Source organism: Euprymna scolopes, chromosome 35 (assembly GCF_053919585.1).
Source record: "Euprymna scolopes isolate OS-2025 chromosome 35, ASM5391958v1, whole genome shotgun sequence".
Taxonomy (NCBI): Eukaryota; Metazoa; Mollusca; class Cephalopoda; order Sepiida; family Sepiolidae; genus Euprymna; species Euprymna scolopes.
This window is the reverse complement of record NC_136516.1, coordinates 15521363-15547406: the sequence shown is the minus strand read 5'-3', so window position 1 is coordinate 15547406 and position 26044 is coordinate 15521363. Positions and strand designations below refer to the sequence as shown.

The 26044-nt window shown below is 35.4% G+C and overlaps 1 protein-coding gene across 2 annotated transcripts in view; it reads right to left on the bottom strand.

Moving 5' to 3' along the window:
* The window catches only part of LOC145259707 (galactosylceramide sulfotransferase-like), a 97298-nt gene extending 73443 nt beyond the window's left edge, over positions 1 to 23855 (bottom strand). Inside the window, exon 1 of one of the 2 annotated variants that reach the window (XM_080117384.1) lies at positions 23295 to 23855. In XM_080117384.1, the coding sequence (XP_079973510.1) occupies positions 23295 to 23311 (17 nt within the window). In that variant the 5' untranslated portion in view covers positions 23312 to 23855. Of the gene's footprint in view, positions 1 to 22930 lie in introns of both variants that reach the window. The other variant, XM_080117383.1, reaches the window with a different exon arrangement.
* Positions 23856 to 26044: the final 2189 nt, after the last annotated feature.

The window sequence follows — 26044 nt, the reverse complement described above, 5'->3', positions numbered from 1 at the left end:
CTGCTATTGTCGAAAAAAAAATGACTAGGAATTTGAAATAAAACTATTTTTTCTAGATTTTTTCTCTTCGGGTTTTGAATTGCTTTCTTATATTTTTTCGGACGGTCGTTGAAAGATAACATTTTGTTTTGTTAAACAAGAAAAAGAAATGAAACTTTTTTTTTCTTACAGGTTAGTTGATTACTCAGGCAAATATTTCCCCTTCGTCTAGAAGGCCGAAACGCCATGTGTTTTTTACAGTAAAATGTTTAGATGGAAATTTTTCTTCCCATTTGTATTTTGCCTTTCAATATTTATATCATATATATTATATATATTATATTACATCATATATATTATATATATTATATTATATGAAAACCCCAAGAAAATGTTACTATGACATGGGAACACGGCTGTAACATACAATATCAGTTTAAATCGCAGGATACCACAAATGCACACTCTATTGACAAAGAAACGAACATATAACCCACATAATAAGTAAATGCGGCGAACTAGCGAAATAAACATACACATAAATCTGAACACATTGAAAAAGCAGTACATTTAGAACTATGCAAACACCTACAGCATGAACACCCAGACAAATACTTAAAAAAGAACTCGTAATTCGTAAATGCTTGTAAACAAACTCATAAAAAGCATGTGGTTTATCACAAAGATTTATTTTCTGCATTTGTAATTAAAAAGATGTCAGGCAGATGTCCATCTTAGGTTTCTGTTTATATGACGTAATTTAAGTAGGCTGTTTAACAGCAATAATATTTCTTCTACTTTGTGCACTGTGCCTCGTTTATTAGCGTGGACATGATAACTTACACACCCTTTCAAAGATAATCACACACACAAAAGGAAGAAAGAAAAGACATTTTTCTTTTTTTGCGTCCTTCCGAATTTTTTTCGTCTGTTTTTTCTTTGTATTTTTTTTTCTTCCAATAAGAAAAAAAAATAAATAATTTTTTTGTCGTTCGCCTGGAAAAATATTCAACCTGGATAAGTTCAAGGCCATTATCACCCAGTTACTGAAGGTTCAGGTAAACGAGTAAAAAAAAAAAAGACGGATGAAAATTTAAACAAAATAGGCAGTTCCATTTGCAATTTCAACAGCAGTTTTAGCAACAACAACAACTTTCCTGTGGTTCAACAAAGAACAGGAAGAATTGCGAAAAAAGCAACTGTCAAACAAAAGAATAAACAGCAACAGGGGGAGAAATTGTTACAGCAAAAGAAGGGACAAGAGGAACTGTTTAAAAATGTTGAACCCTAACCCGACGGAACACAGTGATAACAGCACAGCTTTTCCCCAAAACGCCATGGGAGATACGAAGACTTATTCATTGTTGATTGCCAAGAGTGGAGCAATGTCAAAAAGGTCCGCTAACTTTTAAAGAAAATAGGGACCACAGAACACAGTAAGTTTGTTGACTGTATACTACCCAGGAAGAGCAAACTGGAATTTTCCGAGGTGGTCGAGCTCTTATCTGTACTTTTCGGCCCTAATACGACATTTTTTTACAAGAGATGGAAGTGCTTCAACTTGGCGAAATGCAAGGACGAAAATTATCTCACCGTGGTATCCATTGTAAACAAGCACTATGACGACTTTCGTCTGGCTGAACTATCAACGGATGATTCCAAATGCTTGATTTTTGCACAGGGTCTAGTTCCTGCAAAAAACGTATAGATAAGACGGCGAGTTCTCTCAAGACATGAAAGCAAGCAAGGGTTCACACTCCAAAATTTGGCGACTCAACAAACATCAAGGAGTCAGGCGTGTCATACATGCGAAGGACTAGTTACAGACCAAAGGAGTACTCCTGCGGGCAAAACCAAGTAAACAAGAAGTCAATCAAGGCATAACCAAAGAATGCTCATACAATCTCCAAACCAAAATCGCCCACAAGTCCGTACATTCGTTGCGGCATACAACATTGGTCTATAAAGTGTTTTTACATAAATAAAACATGAAATAATCAAAGAAAGGCCACAAATCGATATCTTGCGGAAAGAATAGAAATAATAACAAGGTCCGACAAGCGAGATCCGATGTTTTACTGGAGAGGAACCAGCGGAAATATATAACTGTTTACATCCACAACAAGAAAGTGGATTTCTAGCTAGATTCCGGTTCAGACGTGTCAATCATCAGCATACAAACATGGAAGAGCTTGAAGAAACTAACCAAATCAGCTCGGGTAGTGACAGGAGATAAGATTAAATTTGAGGGAAAGCTTACACTGCTTGTGATATTGAATGGTACCGCCAAAAAAGTAAGAGTCTTTGTGTACATCTGAAAATCTCTTCAGGACAGATGGATGGAGCGATTTAAACCGTGAGACTTACTAATAAGCAAATTCTTCCATAAGGTAGAAAACTAGTCTACTTGGGCACAGCAATTAAAGGACGAGTTGAAGAAAAAAAATCCGGAAGCTATAAACAGATTTGAGCTGGAGTTATATTTTACACCGCCTTTATTCATCTTATGATTTCCCTTTTCGGAGTTTGGCACGCTAAGTCTCTTTCTACATTTTAACTGGTTCTTCTACTTCCAATAGAATCGCCCGCACGAAAAAATGAACTCGTGGTATTGTTGTTCTTGGCACCAAAATCAACAATCCATTTTTGGAAATGGTATTTTCCCTGTTGATTGTGATATGTTCCTGTGCAGTCCTAGGAAGTCTATCCCTCAAGGCTTTACATTCTCTCTTTGAGAAGAAGTTAATTTATTGTTAATCGCCTAAGGGAATGCCCAGGCACTTTTTGCAGGTCAGAACGCTCCTACTCAGGGGCGCTGGCTTTTCAAACTCATTTTCCGATGTAACCTTGTCCAACGTTTAGCCCCAGTCGCAAAGTAGACAAGCAATAGAAAAGAACTTCAACTCGCTTTTATACGTTGGAACAACGATATTTGCTTCTTAATTCTCTCGCCACGCATAACTTCTCGTTACAGCTGTGACGTCATCCACGTCTCTAAAGTGCTGTCGAGCGTCATCCACGTCTCTAACGTGATTGTTTTCTATAACGTGCTCTTTCTCCTTTTTATAGTCATTTTCTGTACTGATGACATCATTTTGCATTTATATTCGCGCATCCACGCTCTGTTACTAAAAATAGTCTTCTTTCTTATAGACAAAAATGAACTTTTACAGGGGAATATTTTACGTTACACCGGCCAAGGGAGATAATAAAATTTCAGCGAATCATTAAAAAAAAAAAGAACTGTTTAAACTGGCAATATAGCTCAGTGGAGGATCTCCTGTTCAATCCCGAGTGAATCTCATCATTAAAAAAAAAAATTCTTATTATTGATAAGTTCAATTTACGATAAAAGAAAAAGGTACCATTTAAAATCGCTGCAAATCATTTTTTCGTTTGCATATTTTAAAACTAAGCATTAATCAGAACTGACTTTTCCTGGGCATTCATCGTAAAACCCAAATATCAGCTGACGTGATATTGTAAAGAAGCACAGACGAAATTTAATGGACGACATTATCATTATTATTATTTTATTTTATTTTAAATGTTACGAATTAATCCACCGGGCAACTTATTCCTCGTAATATGTAATATTCAATAGAGGATTGATTCTATAATAATTCATATGCAATCTGCATAAATATCATGTTTAAGCATATTGTACGACCGGGCAACGCCGGGCAACGCCGGGCAACGCCGGGCAACGCCGGGCAACGCCGGGCATCTAGCTAGTTTCCTACATATTCTATTTAGATTTTTATGATCCTGGGCAACGCCGGGCATGCTTTTTAGTAACTAACAATAGACAGAATGATTACCACGATTTTTGTTGTTGTTTTCTTTTTTGTTTGTTTGTTTGTTTGTTTTTGTTTGTTTGTTTGTTTGTTTGTTTGTTTGTTTGTTTTTGTTTGTTTGTTTCTTTCTTTCTTTTTTGTCTTTCACGCGTTACGGCTTGAATCAATATCTACTGCGCGTTAACAGGTAATCAAACCGACTGTCTTGACAGTTTCTTTTGGATTGATTTTAGATGAAATAATTGTATGTTTTCCAGGCGAAGGATTTCAATTTACAAGCTTGTCAAATCAATTACTACGCGTCGACCTTGCAAATCCAAGTGATTATTAACTGGACGTTTGCACGACGCTTGTGTGTGTATGTATTCGTGCGCGCTTTGCTAACAAATAGGTCCGAATGAGTTAATTCGAACGTGGATGCATATTGATTTCGTACGTGGGAAAATAGTTCGAAGGTTTTATTACTAACAAAGCGGCCCTCTTGCACTTTAGGCAAACGGAAATTAGGAAGATAGAAAAGGAACAGCAGTCGTCTGACACCGGTTGAAAGACTGCCATTGATTGGATAGAGAAATTATGACGTCATTTTATAAATAAACAATTTCTTAAACAATTTTTTACGCGTAATTTTAATTAATTAGAAACGATAAAAGGATACGATATTGAAATTGACAGTATTAGAAAACAATTTTTTTAAATAAATGATTGTTTTAGAAATAAACAAATACATGCATGATAAAAAAGTACTTTTTTTATTTAGTATAAAACAGTTTTTCTTTTAACCAACCAAAGATAATTATAACTGATATTGTTCTAATACATATTATACGCGGAAATATTTAATTTAATATAAAATATAGTTTAAAATAAAAGTAAAATCGTTCACTATAAGTCAGCGATCGAATTGCTTTTACATTAATTATTTTTATTATTAAATACTTATTTACAATACTTTCAATTCTTAAATTCTATCTGAACTTTAAAAAATTCTTTTAACTGGAGGGCTAATTAACGTTTTTTTTTTTAATCTCTTCTCTTCTCTATATAAATAAAATGAACTCATTTTTCCCGTCTGATTTTGACCTTAATAGGATTAAAAATCAAGATATTTCATGCAAATATAATATGCACAAACGGCAGAACAATATCTGAGGTGTGTTATAGGCTTATTATTTCTCAAATTCCTCGATAATCTTAGATTTCTATACTTTTTCTGCTGAGAAGTCACGGCCAAAATCGGTTAAGATCAATGGAAGTGGTAAAATATTTTCTCTCTTATAAATTCCTCCTCCCCCTGCCACCACTTAACACCGTTTGGGGATCGTTCATAAGGAACAGTTGAGAAGAGAACACCGGTTTGGCTTCGTAGTTCTTTCATGTGAAGTTATTTAAAATCACTAAACTAAGCTGCAGTGCTCTGTGACGTAGTGGTTAGCGTGCTGGACAATTCACATTATATTTTCACGTTCGCGCCGACCTACCGTAGTCGTTTTTTTTTTTTTTTTCCTAAACAACTGGAATGGACTTTTCTTGGTGGCTGAACTGTTAATGTTGCAGATGTTTTGTTTTTTTTGTTTTTTTTTCACACTTTATTTTCCTACTTTTACTCATGACTCCGGGTTTGATCCTTCCTACTTACCTACCATAACATTTTTTAAAACTCCCCCCCCCCGTCCCGGAAACAAACACTCGGGCAACGCCGGGTACCCCCGCTAGTTTAAAATAAAAGTAAAATAGTTCACTATAAGTCAGCGATCAAATTGTTACTTAAATGACTAACTTTTAAAAATGCTTCTACATTAATTATTTTTATACTATTATTAAATGCCTATTAAATTCTTTTACAATAATTTCAATTCTTAAATTCTATCTTAACTTAAAAAATTTTTTAAATTCTAAAAATACTATTAATTATTAAATACTTAGTTATTAAATTCTTTTCCAATTCCTTTTCAACAATTTCAATTTTTAAATTTTATCAATATTTCATATTAATGACGTCATAATTTATCTATCCAATCAATGGCATTCTTTCAACCGGTGTCGGACGACTGCTGTTCCTTTTCTATCTTCCTAATTTCCATTTGCCTAAACTGCAAGAGGGCCTTTTTTTCTTTGCAAAACTCAATCATGTTCTGCAAAATTCCAAACCAAAACAACAAATTTTCTTTCTCTCACATTTCCCTATCTGAAAAGAGCTACCAGATCCAGCTGTCTGAAGATACTGATTTTCTGACTTAAAATGCATCAAACATTAACGCTATTGTTCTTTTTAATTTTCCCTTTGAAAAAACTCAATCATGTTCTGCAAAGACAAGAACAAACGCAATAGAATCCTCTTCAAAATGAGGAAAAAATCCCATTGATAGAGGAACAGTTCGATTTCGATTGAAGTTAATACTTTTATGCAGCCCAAATTCAGAAATGCATTTGAGAAATTTTATCAGCGCACAAGCAGAAAGGTCCGGCGTGTCAACAGTAGGTCTGACGTAACAGCAAATCAACAGTAGGTTCTTTGATAAGACAGGGTTGCGTTTGAAATGAATGTTTCTGTTTAGAGCACAGTCGAACAATGATACTTGATTTTGCATTTTAAACATATCCGGTGTACCGCGATGGGTCGTCAACTAGAGTTGGCAATCAATCGATTTGACTGACAAATGGGCGATTCCACCAATTTCAGTGAAAATAGAATTATTGGAAGTGTGGAACATTCGTTAATCCTCATAAAATCCCGGGAAACATCGAGTTTTTCTGCTAATACATATATATATATATATATATATATATATATATATATATATATATATATATATATATATATATAGTGAAAGTGTTTGTCTGTGTGTCTGTCTGTGTGTCTGTCTGTGTGTGTACGCAATAACGCTGTCAATTTCCAGTCTACAGACCCGAAATTTAATATACAGGGTATTGAGATTTGGTAAAATCTTTGTAATCGGTTTTCGGCCAGAAATTTGGCTGTTAAGGGTTCAAAGTTCAACAATTTGACTGATTTTCACAAAATTAGTATCGTTTTGAAGCTCGACCCTTAAGACGACAAATACCGAAAAATTGGCTAAAAACATTAATTCCTTCACCCTCAACTGGGCACTTTTCAACAGGGAGGGGTCGCTTTTTTTTCGCCGATATTTTCGAAAGTCATCTATTCTTTTCGATTGTCCAGCCTTCATTTAAGCATAAGTTACTTCTGGTTTGGCATTGGTCGTAACAGCGTAATATATTTACATTCATTGAACCTTTTCTTTGTCTTATTATTATATTGCAATGTTCACCCATAATAACATGCACATAAAAACATTAATAACACATACGCAGACACACAGAGAGACAAGCACAGACAAACACACACACACACACACACATACACACCCTTATATATATATACACAGAAAGACATACACACACACACATACATATATATATATATATATATATATATATATATATATATATATATATATATATATATATATATATATATGATCTGCCAGTGGCCCAATATTCTGTTGCTCGAGACGAATAAACTTGCATGAAAACACAACATACTTGTTAACGATATAATTGTTTTTATTAGGCGACAATTACGTTGCACGGAGAGAGAGCAAAACTTAAACCCCCACCCATAAAAGATATTTCTTTCGACTTGTTTTCCTTAGCTAAATTAAGAAATGCTCTATGAATGGCCAGTCTTGAGAGTCAATTTTGGTGCCTATACAGTTGGCACTCATTCGCTCTTTGGTTTCCTCGACGCAAAGCTGCTCGAAAACTCCGTTCAAACTCCAAACACGTGATCTAATATCTGCGTCAAGCTGTATTTGTCTAGGGAGCTGATCGTAGACATTTATGGCCCAAGTTCGCTGGATATGTTTCCGTTCGTCACCAAACCGTACTGCAAATATACTTCGTGATAGACTCCCGAATTGCTTTTTTTTTTTTTTCTTTTCCTTTTTTTACATGGTGATCACCTCTTATCAAGGCCCGGAAGCCACTCGGGTATAAGGGTTATTGTGTGTCCAGTAATCAAGGGGATAATATCATAGTAATAGTTGGTATTGGAGATTTACTTAAGGGGGCGATTAATCAGGAATTTGTTTATGTTGGACTTGAAGACATCTAAGTTGTAGTCAGGTGGAAAACAGGCAAACGGAAGAGAAATCCACAAACTTGCACTTCTCAAAAAGAAGATTTGTTCATGGAATCTACGTTTTGATTTGAGCACAGATAAAGAGTGGGGGAAATTGCTGACAGTGGTTTTAGCTAGACGGGTGCTTATCGTGAAAGACTGGCGAGGGGGGACCAGAGATTGGAGCTCTAACGAGCACTTACCATGGAAATAAGGATAAAACAAAGATAGGCTCAAAACGTCTCTTCTGTGGGAGAGAGGTTACAGGGAAGAGAAAAGGGCATCCCCCTCTAATCCACGAAGTCTCTTTTGTACTTTGTCAAGGCAGGATAGACTGTTTTTAAAAGCTCCAGCCCAGATGTGGAAGCAGTACTCCATATTTGGACGTACTTTGCTTTTATGCAGATAGAAAATTGCATCAGCAGTGAGATATCTTTTGGTGCGGTAGAAGGATCCTACCATTTTCCCAGCGGCCCGGGCAACAGACTTGATATACGTGTTCCATTTCAGATCAGGAGTAACGGTCAAACCCAGAAGCTTATCAAAACATGAAGCCTTCCCAAGAGTGGAGCCATCTATTTCAATTGATGCTAGATGGGGATCAGAGCGTTGATGATTAAAGATAGGAGCTTAGTTTTAGATGCATTAAGAGTAACCAGCCACCTCATCCCCCACTGTACCACGCGCTCAAGATCAGAGGAGAGAGAATCAGAGAGAACTTTGTCATTTACAGCCTTTAATGTGTTGCCATAGATGGTCGTGTCATCAGCATAGATATCAACGAATGATTTAAGTATGTGTTTTGGGAGATCATTGATGTAGATCAGGAAGAGAGTTGGGACCAGGATTGACCCCTGGGGGCTCCAGCATTAATACTGTGGGCCTCTGATTGCTGCCCATCAACCACTACTCTTATGATCCTATCAGAGAGAAGTGATTTAATTATTGAGAAAACATTTCCATTTATACCGTAGCTGGAAATCTTGTCAAGTAGGTTCTTATGCCATACCTTATCGAAGACCTTTGATATGTCAAAAGCAATTGCCCTGGAAAGGAAGCCTTTGTCAAGAGATTCACTAATCCTATGAGATATAACCGTTAGCAAATCAGCTGTAGATCTAGCAGAACGTAAACCATATTGCATGTCACTAAGGAGGTTATTTCTACTGAGGTGGTTGAGTATTTCTTTATTTAATATGGATTCCAGCAACTTACTCATGATATACAAGAGACTTATTGGTCTGTACTGAGAGGTAGATGACTTATCACCTGAGTTCTTAAATACAGGGCATACTGATGAGATTTTCCAGGGTGTTGGAAAGCACTTCTCCTTAGGGCAACGCTTAAACAGTTTTGTAAGTATGGGGGCAAGTTTTGGTCGAAGCCTTTTCAACACTATAATTGGAATGCCGTCTGGGCCAGTTGCTTTACTGGAATCAAGGTTCTTGATTAGTTTGGCGACCTCACGCACAGATATGTGCATGTTGCATATTGTGTTGTCTGTTGTAGGAGGAAATACGGGGAGTTGATGGCCTTCGTTAGCTGCAAAGTTCTTGGCAAATAGTTTGGCCTTGTTTGATGCTGACGAGATGACCTTAGATCCATTGATGATGGTTGGGATAGAACGCACACTTTTGTTCAGGATCCTGTTTGCTATTTGCCAAAACTGGTGGGAACCAAGCCGCTGCTCAGCTATTTGGATTTAATGGACTAATCATATAGCTCTCTTGCATTTTTCATTACTCTTTTACAGTGGTTGCTGGCAGTCCTGAAAGTAGCTTTAGTCTCAGTACATCTGTTACGTTGGTAGCTATGGAAAAAGTGATTTCTGTGCGCAATGTCAGCAGCACATTCTGGAGAGAACCATGGCTGGCTGTTAGGTTTTTGTTGGAATATTTTGGATGATATGAATCGGTCTATGCCTACAATTAACCATTCGGACAGGTCTGATACTATAGAGGACACATCCTTTTTAAATATGGAATGCAGAGGTAGATCAGATATGAATGTACGGAAGCTATCCCAGTCTGCCATAGACTATCGATATACAGTACGGTGGAGAGGTACGTCTGAAGACTTCTTACATTTCATTTTTATCTTAACTGCTATAACGGAGTGGTCGGAGGATCACAGAGGAGATAGAACGGAACATGAACGTAGCCTGGGGAAGTTGTGAGAAAAAGGTCTAGAAGGCTTGCATACTGACCGGTAGTATCGGGCACACGAGTGGGTTCGTGAACAATCTGAGTGAGGTCATGGCAATGGCAAAATCATGATAGAACCTCCCCTCAACATCTGTCTTATTTAAGTGGGTCAGCCATTCCACATTATGGACATTGAAGTCACCGCAAATGTGAATGTTAGCCGAAGGATGAGCAGACAGGATGAGGTCAATTTTCTCAGATATACTCTTTAAGACAGTAACCCCGCTGTTGTGAGGGCGATAGAGGGCAAATATAAATGCAATGGTGTAAGTAAGTTCAACCGGGAAGCACATATAAGGTAAATTAAGGTCTTCTCTGGAGATATCTCTACCACACGGGAAGCCATCTTTAATGTAGGCGCATATTCCATGTCCATGGCGATCTTGGGGATCAGATTTAGATGTTAAATTAGAGTATCCTTTTATTATGACCTCATCTAGGGAAGTAGTCGGCCCTATGCCAGTTTCGCTTAAAAAGAATATGTCTGGTTTCGTCTCCTGTAATTGGGTTTCAACCTCTGGGAGGTTTGAACGTATATCCCTGATGTTGGAGAAGAAAACATGGTGGTAGGGGTCTACGTTGGAGGATGGGGTTCTAGGTTTATTCGTGTTTCTTTTTTGGAAATATTTAATGTTGAGTTTTTGGGGTTTGTGGAAAAGGTCGACAGACTTGGTTAGAGTAGGACAGAGAGGGAAAGTAAGAGAGAAAAAGACAGGAAATTTTTTGTACCACATGATAAGGTAAAGCCGTAACGATTACCCACTAATATGGCATCGAGAAGCCCCACCAGAAGCTACTGCATGATCTAGAATCCATTCGCCAAATGGCAATGCAGCAGCCCCAGTACTTTACACCTGCTGATAGGACAGTCTCCTTAGTAGTTAATCCAAGGTTCGGGTTCCTTACATCAGGCGGGTAACGTCAGCCCAGATGAAACGTTTACCTCCAACACCCTCACTAGTGACGTGGCCACAAGGATAGACATAGGAATAGAAAAATTTCCGATATCTCAGGCTACTGTTCACGAAGTACTACCGAACTAAAAAGCAGCTTTTTCTACACCCTTTGTCAGAAAAATCACTCATTTGAATGAGGACTAAGCGACAATAAAGGAGAAGCGAGAGTTACTGGAGCTGCCAGTAACGCATCCACTGTATTATCTACTCTCCATTAAAAAAATAATAAAAATAAAAATAAACGGGGAGGAGGGGGAATGGGTACAAGGGACTTATTAATATCTACTTAGTAAGTCCGGTGCTAAATTATCAATTCAGGACGCTTTTGATAATAATCTCTCCTCCCATATTAATGGGTGGATGCTTTTGGCATTATCGAGTTTGAATCATTCGAGCTTCACCTTATAATTAAAATCCAATAATGAACTTTTATCAATTTGCGAAGTCGGCTTAATATTAATTTACATTTGAGTTTAGATAATTATTCAAGGTTTTAATTTGGGAGGTTCGTTTTCATGGGTGACTTTTTTTTGCTAATGTCACTGTGTATTATATTTCGAATATAATTGAAAATAAGACTAACTATATTAGATGGTTTGATTGGCTAGCCAGGAAGCAAGCATTTTCAATATAAGCAGGCTTATAGTAATAGTATATATTAAGTATATTCTTAATCCTAGCTTCTGATAACGCATCCACAGTGTATTATCTACTCTCCATTAAAAAAGGTGGATAAGGACTTATTAATATCTACTTAATATAAGCCCGTTACTCCATTCCCAGTTTAGGAAAATATTTGAAAAATAGTCTCGTTTATGCGTGGATATTTTTTATGATAAAGAATGATTCGAGCATTCTAGCTTTACCTTATAAGTAAGATAATGGAACTTTCAATTTGTGAGGGCGGGTTTTTTTTTTTTGTACTAATTTAGATTTTGAAAAACTAATTTTAAAACTGGTTAAGAATAATACAATTTGGGTTACGTGCTAAGTTTAGACTGGTTAAAAATAATGCAGAGAAATAATTTGGAGAAAAAGACAACAAGCAAAAAAAAAAACAAGATAAGTACAGTTGAAATGTTCAGAAATTTAGTCAAAGCTGGAAAAATAAATAAATAAATAAATGAAAATAATATCTGCAATACAAATTTTTGTGATATTAAGACAAGTAGATTTCAGAATTATAAATTGCTTAACTTCATATCGAAGAAGAGGAAAGAATTTGTCACACACCAACCTATGTTAATTAGTGGGTGTCTCCACAACAGAAACATTAAAAGAAAAATATAACAACACAACACCCCCTCCCAAGATTTGAAGTCGTGTAGATTTCAATATCTTTTTCTCTTGGGGTTCATTATAATTGGTTCTGTTAACTTTCTTTTCATTCCCGATTTTCTCGGTTCAGGCATGGTTTGTGGTGGTTCGATATCAAACGCTTCGTATAGTATATCAATTGGATCTTCCTTTTCATCAGGTTTGTCATGTTCGTTGTCTTTTATATGACGTTTTATCAATTGATTTTGATGTCTTTTGTGTATCCCTTTTGGAGCTTTTATCATGTAGACCAAGTCGCCGATACGTTTATCTACCGTACCAAACTCACAATATGACATATTTTTCATACATTCAAAATATATACGATCACCAGGTTTAAACCTTTTACATGGTGTGTGCATAGTTTGATGAACGATTGCTTGCTTTGGTATTAATTTATCAACTGGTGATTTTATTTTTCTAGCAAACATTAATTCTGCTGGCGATAATTTCGACGGTGTATTTGGGTTCTTAGTTATCCTGTATATTTGCAGGAATTGTTGTAATGCTTTATCCGTCTGGGTTCCTATTGATTTTCTAAGTGCACGCTTTATCGTGTCTACGAATCTTTCCGCTAATCCATTTGAGCTAGGGTGAAACGGTGGTGTAGTTATATGTTTTACCTGAAAGGTGTCACAAAAGTCCTTGATATCACTTGATGTAAATTGTGTTCCGTTATCTGTGACTATAATGTCTGGCACACCAAAACGTACAAATATTTCATGCAGAAAACTTATTGTGTTATTTGTCGTCGGCTTCTTGAAACGTTTTACTTCAGGCCATCTGGAAAAACTATCTACTACGATTAGGTAGTATTGTCCTTCGGTCGGTCCAGCAAAGTCTATATAAATGCGTGACAATGGATGGTCAGGTTTTTTTTTCAATGTTTATGGACTATCGGTGGTGCCTTTGCGGCTAACGCACAACCTTTACACTTGTTTACTGTTAGTGCAATATCCACATCCATATTACGCCAGTAAACGTAACTCCGCATAAGTGCCTTCATCCTATTTATACCCGGATGTGTCCTGTATGAAAATCATGTAAGATCTTTTTCTGCAAGGTTTTCGGGATAACAACTCTTTCATTATATAACAAAATATCATTGCATACGGAAAATATACTTTGCGTTTTTTCATCATTTTCCCTTATTTTTTTCTTTATGACATCGTCATTTTCAGCCTCCCTTTTTATATCGGTTAACGTGACTGGTTATTCTTTTATTATATTCGCCACCATGTTTTTTCCTCATAATTGGAACGTATAGCTGCAATTACTGACTCTTCAAGGGTTTCCTCCATTTTCGGTATAAGCCTTGACAGGCCATCCGGATGACCTATTTTTCGAACACAGTTGTTTTATTTGAAAGTCATAATTTAGCAAGATCGTACCCCAACGGAGTAGGCGATTTGTCGTATATACCGGAAATCCCTTTTTTGAGCCGAAGATTGTCAATAGGGGCTTGTGATCTGTTTCCAGTATAAAGTAAGGTAACGGTGGAATTTCGTCACCGTGAAAATAATGCTTAACCCTTTTTTTCTATTTGAGAAGTAAGTAGAGACTGCAGAGGTCAAGATTTTTTTTTAATTTGACCCGAATTTTTAGCCCTTTAACATTTATTGTTTTGGGCTCAAATCAAAATAAAATGTTTGACCCATGTCCAAGTAACCTACATCTAAAATTTCAAATTGTTAGACCTAACATTGGTGGAGGAGTTTGGTAGAGTTAGCAAAGGTCAGCTATTTCAACCATGACCCCTTGACAGCCACATTTTCGCCTAAAAACTGCATGTCTTTATGTAAAATTTCAAATGTTTAAACCCAAAATTGGCTGAATAGTTTGCTAGAGACCGCAAATGTAAAATCTTTTGAACTTTTCTGCGGAAGTAGTGTCCTTGTTTCTTCGATCCATCTGGCAGGATATGCTGTATACATGCTCTTGTACCATGTCTCTTTTCCACGAGAGATGGTCATGTATGAATCTTAAGAAAACTTATAAGCAGGACTACCTGACATACGCGTCAGTAGTAAACAAAAACTGCGACAACTTCAATTCATCGGAACTCACGCTTAATCTTTGCACAGGGTCTAGTATCCACAAAAAATTCAGAGATCCGAAGACGCGTTCTCTCAAAATTAGAGACAGAACAAGGCCTGACATTGCAGAAATTAGCAGAAGATTGCCAAAGGGCAGCATCACTAAAAAGGATTCCAGGGATATAGAAGAAGCAGGAGTGGCGTACATGAGGAAGATTAAAAAAACCTTTCAGAAATTCAGGACAAACAAATTTTGAGACTAGTAAAAATTCAAAAAATACTCAAATTATAAATACTCAAATTATGATAATTACAGAAAACAAAATTACGATAATAGTCAATATAATAACTACAGAAAACGAAATTACGATAATAATCAAATGAATTATAAAAAGACAGTAACAGGTAATAATTGCAGAAGATGTGATGAAAAACATTTGGAAAAGGGTTGTCCTTACAAAATATCAGCTGCTACAATTGCGATAAAGTTGGACATAAGAGTGTTTGCTGCAGAACAAAAATAGAGTGCACCAAATGAGAACAAACGACAAAGGGAAAAATAATTTACGAAAATATGTATCAGTAAATATTTTCGACAAACAAGTGAAATTTCAGCTTGACTCTGGATCGGATTTGTCGTTAATAAACGTCAACACTTGGAAAAAGCTGGGTAAACCGACTCTTCAAGAGTCAAGTAAAGGTGTACGAACAGTGGCAGGAGAAGAAATAAAATTCGAAGGAGAGATCATCCTGCCCATTAATTTAAATGGCACGACGAAGAAATTGAAAATCTTCGTAATTAAAAAAAAGCGAGAACTTATTGGGAATTGACTGGATTGAAAAATTCAATCTTTGGGATAAACCAATGAACGCTTTTTGTAGAAAAATAACTAGTTGCACCTTAACATCAGAAAATATTAAAAACGGTCTAAAAAAGAAATTCCTAGAAATATTTACTACTGGACTGGGAAGATGCAATAAATTTAAGCTGTTTAAGAAAAAACGGAACGTACCGTTCGCCGGTTTAGACAAAATAAATAGCGAGCTAGATAGACTCGAAAAAAAAGGCATCTTATCGAAAATCGAAACTAGCGTCTGGGCAGCCCCTACGGTGTACGTAAAAAAAAGTCGGAACAAATTCGAGTCCGTGCAGACTTTTCTACGGGCCTAAACGATGAATTAAAATACCAAAGTGAAAAAAAACAAATGCGAATTTTGTTTAGACGAAATCAAATATTTAGAGCAAATAATAAATAAAGATGGTCGACGCCCAGACCCGGAAAGATCGACAGCAATTAAAAACATGTCGGCACCACATAACGTGACGACTCTACAGAGTTTCTTAGGTCTCGCAAACTACTACAAAGTATTTATCAAAGGAATGCACGACCTAAGAGCTCCGCTTAGCGAGTTATTAAAGAAAGAAACACCATGGATATGGACAAAAGAATATCAAGACGCATTTGAGAAAATTAAAAAGACGCTGACGTCCGATCTATTTTTAACCCATTACGACACAAAATTAGAAATAAGTGTTGCGAGAAAAGTTATATACATATTTACATGTCTTCAGATATACTTCAGTTGGAGGTATTCCAGCAGGTGGCGTGTTGCATGTCTTACTGGAGGCAACATAGGCGTCTTGCCTATTTGGCGGTTGTTGCAGACCTTCCCTGGTATTGGTGATTGATACCTTTATATATCTCACTCACCCACCTATGTTAATTAGTGGGCGTCTCCACAACAGAAACATTAAAAGAAAAATATAAATATTGCTTTGGTGACATCGGAAAATTACCAGTCACACATCATATAACCATAAATCTAGACATAAAACCCGTCATAAATCTTCCAAGAAAACATACCGTTTAGGATTAAACCAAAATTAAAAAGGGGTTAGAAAAATGACAAAAATGGGAATAATAAAATCCGTTGAAGAAACCACAGATTGGGTAAATTCTCTTGTAATAGTGGAGAAACCGAACGGAAAATTAAGACTATGTTTGAACCAAGGCCATAAAAAGTGAAGACTACAAATTACCCACCGCCGAAGAAATATTTGCAGAAATGGAAAATCCAAAATATTTCACGAAATTAGACGCATCAAATGGATATTGGCAAATACCCGTTGATGAATAAAGCTCTAAGCTATTAACATTTAATTCGCCATTTGGTCGTTATTCGTTCACACGTCTGCCATATGGAATACATAGTGCGTCTAAAATATTTCAAGCATAAGTTGCAAAAATAATAGAAGGCATACCTGGAACGAAGAACTCGCAGGACGACATAATAATATAGTTAGAAACATTAGTATTTAGTCAATTATGCAAAGCTGGATTAAAATTAAACAAAAATAAATGTGAATTTGCAACAAAGCAACTAACATATTTAGGTCATTTCATCACTGATGAAGGAATAAAACCAGACCCTTCTAAAATAAAGGCAATAATACACATGCCTCTACCCGAAAATAAAAAAGATATCCAACGATTTTGGGGAATGACCAACTAACTGTGCAAGTTCATAACAAAGTACTCAGAGGTAACTACACCGTTAAGAGTACTGCTACATAACGATACGCTATAGTAAAGCTATAACGGATAATAACTAGCCTACCAGTTTTAAAATTTATTTATTTAAAAGCAAGGAAATTAAAATCACCACCGATGCCAGCAAACATGGATTAGGTGCAGTGTTACAACAGAAACATGATGAAAAATGGTTACCCGTGTCATACGCGTCACGATCGACAACTCCAACAGAACAAAATTACTGCCCAATAGAATTGGAAACATTCAGCATAGTGTTCGCCTGCAACAAATCCCATCAATTTATCTATGGAAGAATATTTCTCATAGAAAATGATCCAAACCATTACAAAAAGCCCTCCAAGAACACAAAGATTCTTACTCGCGCTTCATAAATACTAATTCGAAGTAATATACATTCCAGGGCGAGAATCCGTAATTGCTGATGCATTATCACGTGCATATATACCAGGCAGCGAACAAGAAATATCGGATACAGAAATGGACAAATATATCCATACCATTATAAAACAATGCCCAATGAGCGACCAAAAACTCAATATATACCGTGAGGAGACTGGGAAAGATCCAACACTAAAAATGCTCATGAAATATGCGAAATCAACTTGGCCAGAAAATAAGGTCGTGCCGCCCACAGTAGCACCATATATGCCAGTCCGCGATGACATATCGGTCGTTAAAGGACTAGTATTGAAGGAAGGAAGCGCTACAAAAAAATCCATACTGGACATTTGCGCATAGAAAAGTGCATTGCAAGAGCGAAAGAGGTCGTATATCGGCCTAATATAAATAACCAAATAAAAGAAATGGTTAGCACATGCACACATTGTCTAGATCACAGAAACCGACAACTGTCAGGATCACTACTACACGATTAAATACCCGTAACACCATGGACCAAAGTTGTGACAGACGTATTTTTCTTATATAGTAAAGCATATGTAGTGATAATAGACTACACGACAAGATATTTCGATATCCATAAACTTGATGACTGCAAATCAAGTACGGTGATCAATAAAATAAAGAACACCTTCGAAAAATTTGCCATTCCACAAATAGTGATTAGTGACAATGGACCCGAGTACCGAACATCAGAATTTAGATAATTTGCTAAAGATTGGGATTTAACGCACATCACCATAAGTCCGAACTACCCACAGTCCAATGGCTTAGCAGAAAGAAACATTCAAACAATTAAAAGAACATTAAAGAAATCGTTTGAAAGTAGACAAGACTCATACCTAGCAACGTTAGCGTTACGGACTTCACCATTAAAAGATAAAACCCCGTCACCAGTCCAACAGTTGATGAAAAGAACGCTAAGGACAAATCTTCCAAATACCATGCATAAGAAAACAATGAAAAAGAATGAAATAAATAAAAAGTCCAAAACTAAAGAAAGACGATACTGTCCGTATTCTTTCACAAGCAAAAATGGAACTTAAAAGGTAAGATTGTGAAAAAATTAAAAGAGTCTCGTTCATATCTAATAAAAACACAACAAGGAAAATATGAACGGCGTAACAAACGTCATATTTTAAAAAAACAAAAGAAAATCAAAAGTTTAAAGTCAGACATGACTATGAAAACATATTTAACCAAGAAAATAGTCAAAAACAATTCGTATCAAAAACAAGCTCAGAAAACAAAATAATACCAAACTCCACAAAGAAAGGGAGACCAGTTAAACGTCCAGCCCGATACAGAGACTAAATGAGAAAACTTTAAAAAATAAAAATACTTTTATTTTTCAGTAAAAAAAAAAAAACCCGGAGATGTTACATATTGAGTAAACACGAGTTATCTCCCTTTGACTTAGTAACTACCACCGTCACTCTTGACTGCAACCTCCCACTACCGTTGAGTGGCACTCTTTTTAGTAATAAACTGCTTTGTTTCTAGTCAGTGCAAATAAATTTCTCGTTACGATACCACGTGCGTTTCGTGTCTTCAATAAATGTTTCACTAACAAATTACTAACATGATTCTAACAGCATTCACCTGTATCAACCCATAATATAAAAACCATGTCTACAAGCGTGTCCTCCAGCTCTGGGCACATTGTCACCATTATCTCCGCCAAACTTTCACAAGAAACACTCGTCTAGCTGTAAACACTATCAATAATTTCCCCCACTCTTTATCTGTGCCTAAACCTAAACGTAGATTCCATGAACAAAGCTTCTTTCTTAGAACTGCACGCCTGTGGAATTGTCTTCCGTTTTCCTGCTTTCCGGCTGACTACAATATGGTTGTGTTCAAGTCTAAAGTAAATAAGTTCTTGATGAGCCGTTCCATATAAGTTATTAAATTTACCAAATTTTCATTACTAATGATTACTATATTGTCCAATTTCTACTGTACACTCTTTAACCCTTATCCTTGAGTGGCCTCTGGGCCTTGATAATGTGGTGATGCCTTTGTAAAAAAAAAAAAAAAAAATTTCGCCTTTCAAGTTCATCAGTCAGATCTCGTTTGACGACAATGGTCTCCTCAACAATCCGATCTCGTACAGATACCAGTTCGAACACTGGCATTTTTGCAAGCCGTGTTTCCTTTGGTTACTTTTCGTCTCTCTATTGTTTCGTTTAGTTTTACTTTATGCCCTTTTCTTTTTCGCTGTTCGGGTGGGATTTCTTCACCACCCGTTAGTCATGGCGGTTTGCCGAGGAGTCTACATAAGAAAGATGTCCTATCTTTCTTTCTTTCTTCCTCCTCTCTTTATCTCGTCTCCCTCTTCCTCCGTATTTTGCTTGCCTCTCCTTTTCTTTTTTTGTTCACGTTTGGCGCTAAGAACCCGGATCCCAAAAGAGTTCTGCTGCCAGATGACCTCGTCCAATAGTTGACTCATCCTTAAGGGGTGGAAGGGGTGTTGATACCTGGTTGTGCGTTTCTTCGAATCTCTCCTTCTCCCTACGCACTCTCTTTCTCTCATGACAGGTCAGATCTCTCTCTCTCTCTCTCTCTCTCTCTCTCTCTCTCTCTCTCTCTCTCTCTCTCTCTCTCTCTCTCTCCTTTTACTTCGGCAATAATTAAAACAAAAAAGAGCAAAATATACACTCCGTTGACTAAAAAAGATGAAATTTAAAAATTTCTCTTTAAAACACATAAGCGAACGCGGCGATCATGAAACAATATATATATATATATATATATATATATATATATATATATATATATATATATATATATATATATATATATATATATATATATATATATATAAATATAACTATTTTTAATACCTACAGACACTAGCATTTAATCCTTTCAGGAATCATCGGCGCAGGGTGTCACGATTACTGTCGGTCGAGAGATTTGGACCTGACCCTAAAGCCATCTCTGACTTTATTAGCAAGGAACAAACCGCTCGGCCAACGTTAACTACGAGAAATAGTTGAAATTAACATTTATATAAAGCATAAATTTCATTCAAAACAGCCGAGTATGATCTAATGATTTTGACATCAAGATCTGCGCACGTATGCTTAAGTGACCGACTTATTTCATTTCCACGTAAAGTTCTCAAAAATAAGAACCGATTTCTTAAAGGAACTGACATAATTATTACTATAATTATTTTCTGTTTGATTTATTTATTCATATGTAAAATATAATACAATATATATACACACAAAACACACGCACACATATATCACGATTCTATAATAATATATACGAAATCTGAAAAAATTAAAATATCAAATTTAAGCATATTTCAGGACCGGGCAAAGCCGGGCGCTCCACGCCCGCTAGTCTAATATATAAATGGTGTGTGTCTGTCTGTATGTTAGTCTGTCGGTCTCCATATTTCCAAACGCCATCCCTTTCGAAACTAAAAGTCGCAGAGCGGCGCTAAGGACCGCAAATAATTGAATTTTTTATGGACCGTTTTTTATGGGTCTTTAGCCGTTTAAAATAGTTTTTAAGGGGTTAAAAAATTGGGAAAAAAATCGTTATACATTTTGTAAATCCATCTTAGTTTATTTTTTAATTGTTGATTTTAAATCAGTTCATATGCGGGTCACGTTGGTACAGTGGTAACGCATCCGGCTTTGAATGCTACACTTTTGAAATAACGACTCTATAATAATATATACGAAACCTGGACAAATTAAAATATCATATTTAAGCGTATTTTACGACCGAGCAATGCCAGGCGCCCCCGCTAGTGTATATATATATATATATATATATATATATATATATATATATATATATATATATATAAAAGGAGAGAGAGGGATTGAGATACATATATTGATGTATATATATATATATATATATAACCATGTAATTACGAATCAAAAACGAAAACTTGATCATGTCTATCTATCTATCTATCTATCTCCATATATATATATATCCATATATATATATATATATATATATATATATATATATATATATATATATAAAGGAGAGAGAGTGGTTGATATATATATATATATATATATATATATATATATATATATGTATGTATGTGTGTGTGTGTGTGTGTGTGTGTGTGTGTGAGGAGATAGATAGATAGACATGATCCAGTTTTCGTTTTTGATTCTGTAATTACATGGTTTAATTCCCTTTTGTATGTCTGCGATATGTTGAAACTAATACCCCTATTAATTTAAACTGCATTTTATTTATTTTTTTATTATATTCTTTATTTAAAAAAAAACTCAAATAAACAGAAAGAAAACACGCTATCAAGTTACCCACAATAGAATTTTCAAAATCCATTGTTCTATCATTGTTGCTAAGCGACGACATAGAAAAAAAATGGCTTGATGATGGAAATAATTAAAATAACGGTTTCGATTATAGATTATCAGTAATTATCGGATGTATTCTGAGACAAGACTTAACTAAGATCACTCCTAGACTTATACACTAAAGTTCTGTAAACTTTAAAGAAAGCCTGTCCAGCCGTTTCGAAGTCTATAAGAAACGAACTCACACATACACAGACAATGTTGCATTTATCTAATTGTAGAGATACATATACATATACATATATATACATACATACACACACATATATATATGTATATATAGTTTGTTTATTGTGCAAACAACACATAATGTCTGTATAATAAACAAACTATATACCAGCTCTCTCCTGCATTGAGCACTCTTTAATAATCACGCGAGTTTCATTGGAGTGACATTTAGACAACGAATCGATACAACCGTTATATATATATATATATATATATATATATATATATATATATATATACACACACATATATATATATATATATATAATAAAATAAAAATTACAATTAAATTTACCAAAATGATCCAAGATGATAAAACTAAAGTATATTATAAATATTAAAGAATTAATATTTATAAAGTAATCTCAACCAGATTTAAAAGCTCGATAAAACCAAATAGGAGATAGAGTATATAAAACATGTTAAAAAAAAACACTTTGAAATGAGTTAAAAGCATATTTAATCTGAAAAGGAAACACTAGATAAATGGATAGTCCTTAATCCGCGGAATTTCGAAGAAATACTCTCCTTCTCATCAGAGTGTAGGAATTAGCAAAATGCGGGATCGGATTTTGTATACAAAAGTATTTGATGAAACAACAAGTAAGTCAAAGATCTTACTTGATAACAAAAAGTGAAGCAGAGGGAATATGGTGAAGAAAAGAGTGATTACACGTGAATGAATAGTCAGGTGAAAGGTAAATAATCCAATGATTAAATATGTTTTTAACTCTTTTTCAAGGTGTTTTTTAACATGTTTTATTAACTGTTTGCTCCTATATATATATATATATATATATATATATATATATATATATATATATATATATATATATATATACATATATATATATATATATATATATATATATATATATATATATATATTACTAAACGACTGAAGCATGACAATGAACTACTGAATTTAGAAATCTATGTTCTTACCTTCGAAGCCCCTTTCCTCCGTACAGTACCATGATGTAACAGTAAGCCTTTCAAAGGCTTTCCAACTCAATCGACTGGGCACTTGTCATTCTCCGCTTCGACTGACGCAGCGACATTTAGACGCGATGATTCCTGCTTTTCTTTTTCTTTTTTCTTTTTTCTTTTTTTCTTTTTTTTTTTTTTTTTTGCTTTCTTGCTATTTAATCAATCGATAAAGATATGTGACAAAGCTGTGAGATATTGGAATTCACATGTGTGTGTGTGTGTGTGTGTGTGTGTGTGTGTGTGTGTGTGTGTGTGTGTGTGTGTGTGTGTGAACCAATGAAGCTTTATTTTATAGACTGTTTAATATGTTAAAACTTACCTCACAAGTTCCAACATTACGCCGGAAGCGACATATTTCGGATATTCGCTGTTGTTGTTGTTGTTGTTGTTGTTGTTGTTGTTGTTGTTGTTGTTGTTGTTGTTGTTGCTGTTGTTGCTGTTGTTGTTGTTGTTGTTGTTGCTGCTGCTGTTGTTGTTGCTGTTGCTGTTGTTTTAGTTGTTGCTGTTGTTGTTGTTGTTGTTGTTGTTGTTGTTGTTGTTGTTGTTGTTGTTGTTGCTGTTGTTGTTGTTGCTGTTGTTGCCGTTGCTGTTGTTGTTGTTGTTATTGCTGTTGTTGTTGTTGTTGTTGTTGTTATTGCTGTTGTTGTTGTTGTTGTTGTTGTTGTTGCTGTTGTTGTTGCTGTTGCTGTTGTTTTAGTTGCTGTTGTTGTTGTTTTATTTTTACTTGATAATTGTACTGTCTATTCTTTTAATCAATGAAGTATATTTTCTGGAAAACAAGATTTCTGAGAGACATGAGTGTAGATGGCCTAACGAATCGAACTGTCCGACACGGAAGCTATCTCTAGGTCGATGTGACCTTTCGAACGGCAATAAAATCATGTATACAAAAAACTGTGATATAAAAATATGCGATTGGCCCAAAATAATTAAAGACTAGTTTTGTTAATAAAACTGAACCGGTTTAGAACGAGCATATAAACAATTGCCTGTTGCCAGTGAAGCGGTATATTATAAAAGCTTATATTATAAAAAGCGTACATTAGATTGTCGCGGTTTCCAGATTATATTACAAAGGCGGTTAGAAGTTGATAACTTGGGCTTATGACAACAGCAAATTCTTTTCATTGTTTTGACTCTTTGACTCTCGAGTATATATCCGACACAGACAGAGTTAATCAACCGAGAACCACATCACTCTATATAAAAGCATATAAGATATTAACGGATACACACTCGAGAGTGAAAACAATGAAAAGAATATGCTGTTGTCCTAGCCCTAAATTAGCATATCTATATACTAATTTAATGTTTGTGGTGTGGCATCACCGTCTATCCTCCTTTTTAATAAATAGAATAAAAATAAAATCTCCTGTCCACCGAAGACGCAATGTAAAAACAAAATCATAATTAAAATAAATGATGTCCTTTTTGGGCCGTACGTGAAACTAAAATATACCTTCTTGGTCTTCTGGCTAGGATCCAAGTGGAGCATCTGTCCTTTTTAAATGGTATAATGATATTGTAAGATTTCTGTTCGCTGCAGATGTCCATACAAGGGAGTATGTCATAGATTCCTATAAGATAAACCGTCAAAGTGTAGTATCTGTTCTTCAGATGCTGGCACTCCCATTTCTTGTTCTCTTTCGGTGGAGGAGCAGTCCTTCACGACTGAGACAATTTTTTTATTTATGTACATCTTCTCCACGTTAAAAAAAACGACCCTGGTGTCTAACTCTGTCCCGTGGGGAGGCATTGTAAATAGGTACAATATTATCGTGACCCGACCATGAGGCAAGTATTACTGGGTTACATGGTACCAGCAGCATATGACATGACCTGGCACGTGTGTGTTTGTGTGTATGTATGTGTGTGCTGGGGTGGAGAGGGCTCCCATAAGCTGTGGTGAAGGCAACCTTTCTGGGAGAAGCAAATCTCTGATTTAAAAAAAAAATAAAGCAGGAGACCATTACCCGCATTAAGCTGGCTATCTTGCTCTTGCTTGTTGCTGGATCTCAACATTTTGAATCGAGAGAGAGACTTAGCTGTCGTACAAAGCTAAGACTCTGTAACATTATCTGTGTATAGATACTCCCTCAGGCATTTGTCTATAAAAATGGTCCTGTGGCGATGGAAAAGTTGTGACGTGTGAAGGCTTGAAATACTGGAAGCATGTAATAATTGATCTCAATGACAGTCTTTAGTGTCATGCCGTTTGAGTGTGTGAATTCACCGGTAGGAGTAAAAGAAAAAAAGTCATTTTTAGGCTCATGGACTTCAGGTGACTGAGGGAGTGGCGTTCGTCTGACAAGACGTTGCAATCATCACCATTATCAAAGTTACTACTGTTCTGTACTTTCACAATATCGTATCTTCATTTTCGTTTTCTACTAAAAAAATTATATCAGTTTTATTTATGTTCATGGTGCTTAGTTGGAAAACTGACACTGATTTTTATGACTCTTAGGAAACTTCACCTAATAACAAATAATTAACAAGAACACGGAAAGTAAAGGTCTAACAATAATATATTAGGAAGAGAAGTTATATACATATTTACATGTCTTCAGATATACTTAAGTTGGAGATATGACGGCAGGTGGCGTGTTGCATGTTTTACTGAAGGCAACATAGGCGTCTTGCCTATTTGGCGGTCATTACAGAACTCCCCCGGTATTGGTGATTGATACCTTTATATATCTCACTCACCCACCTATGTTAATTAGCGTCTCCACAACAATAATTTAATAAACAAATATCAAAGCAGTATTCATACTCTTTATATTATTTATATTATTGTTATTCTTCTTATTTTATGGTCAGATAATTTTTGTCAAACAATACAGTATATAGTTCCTACAGTGCTTAACTGCTTTACTACAATTATCATTGTTGTTATTGTTGTTATTGTTCTTCTTATTGTCATTGTTATTGTTGTTGTTATTGTTGCTATTATTGTTGTAATTGTGGTTACCATTATTATTGCTATTATTGCTGTTGTTATTATTGCTGTTATTATTATTATTGTTAGTATCGTTGTTGTTATTATTGTTATTATTGTTGTTGCTG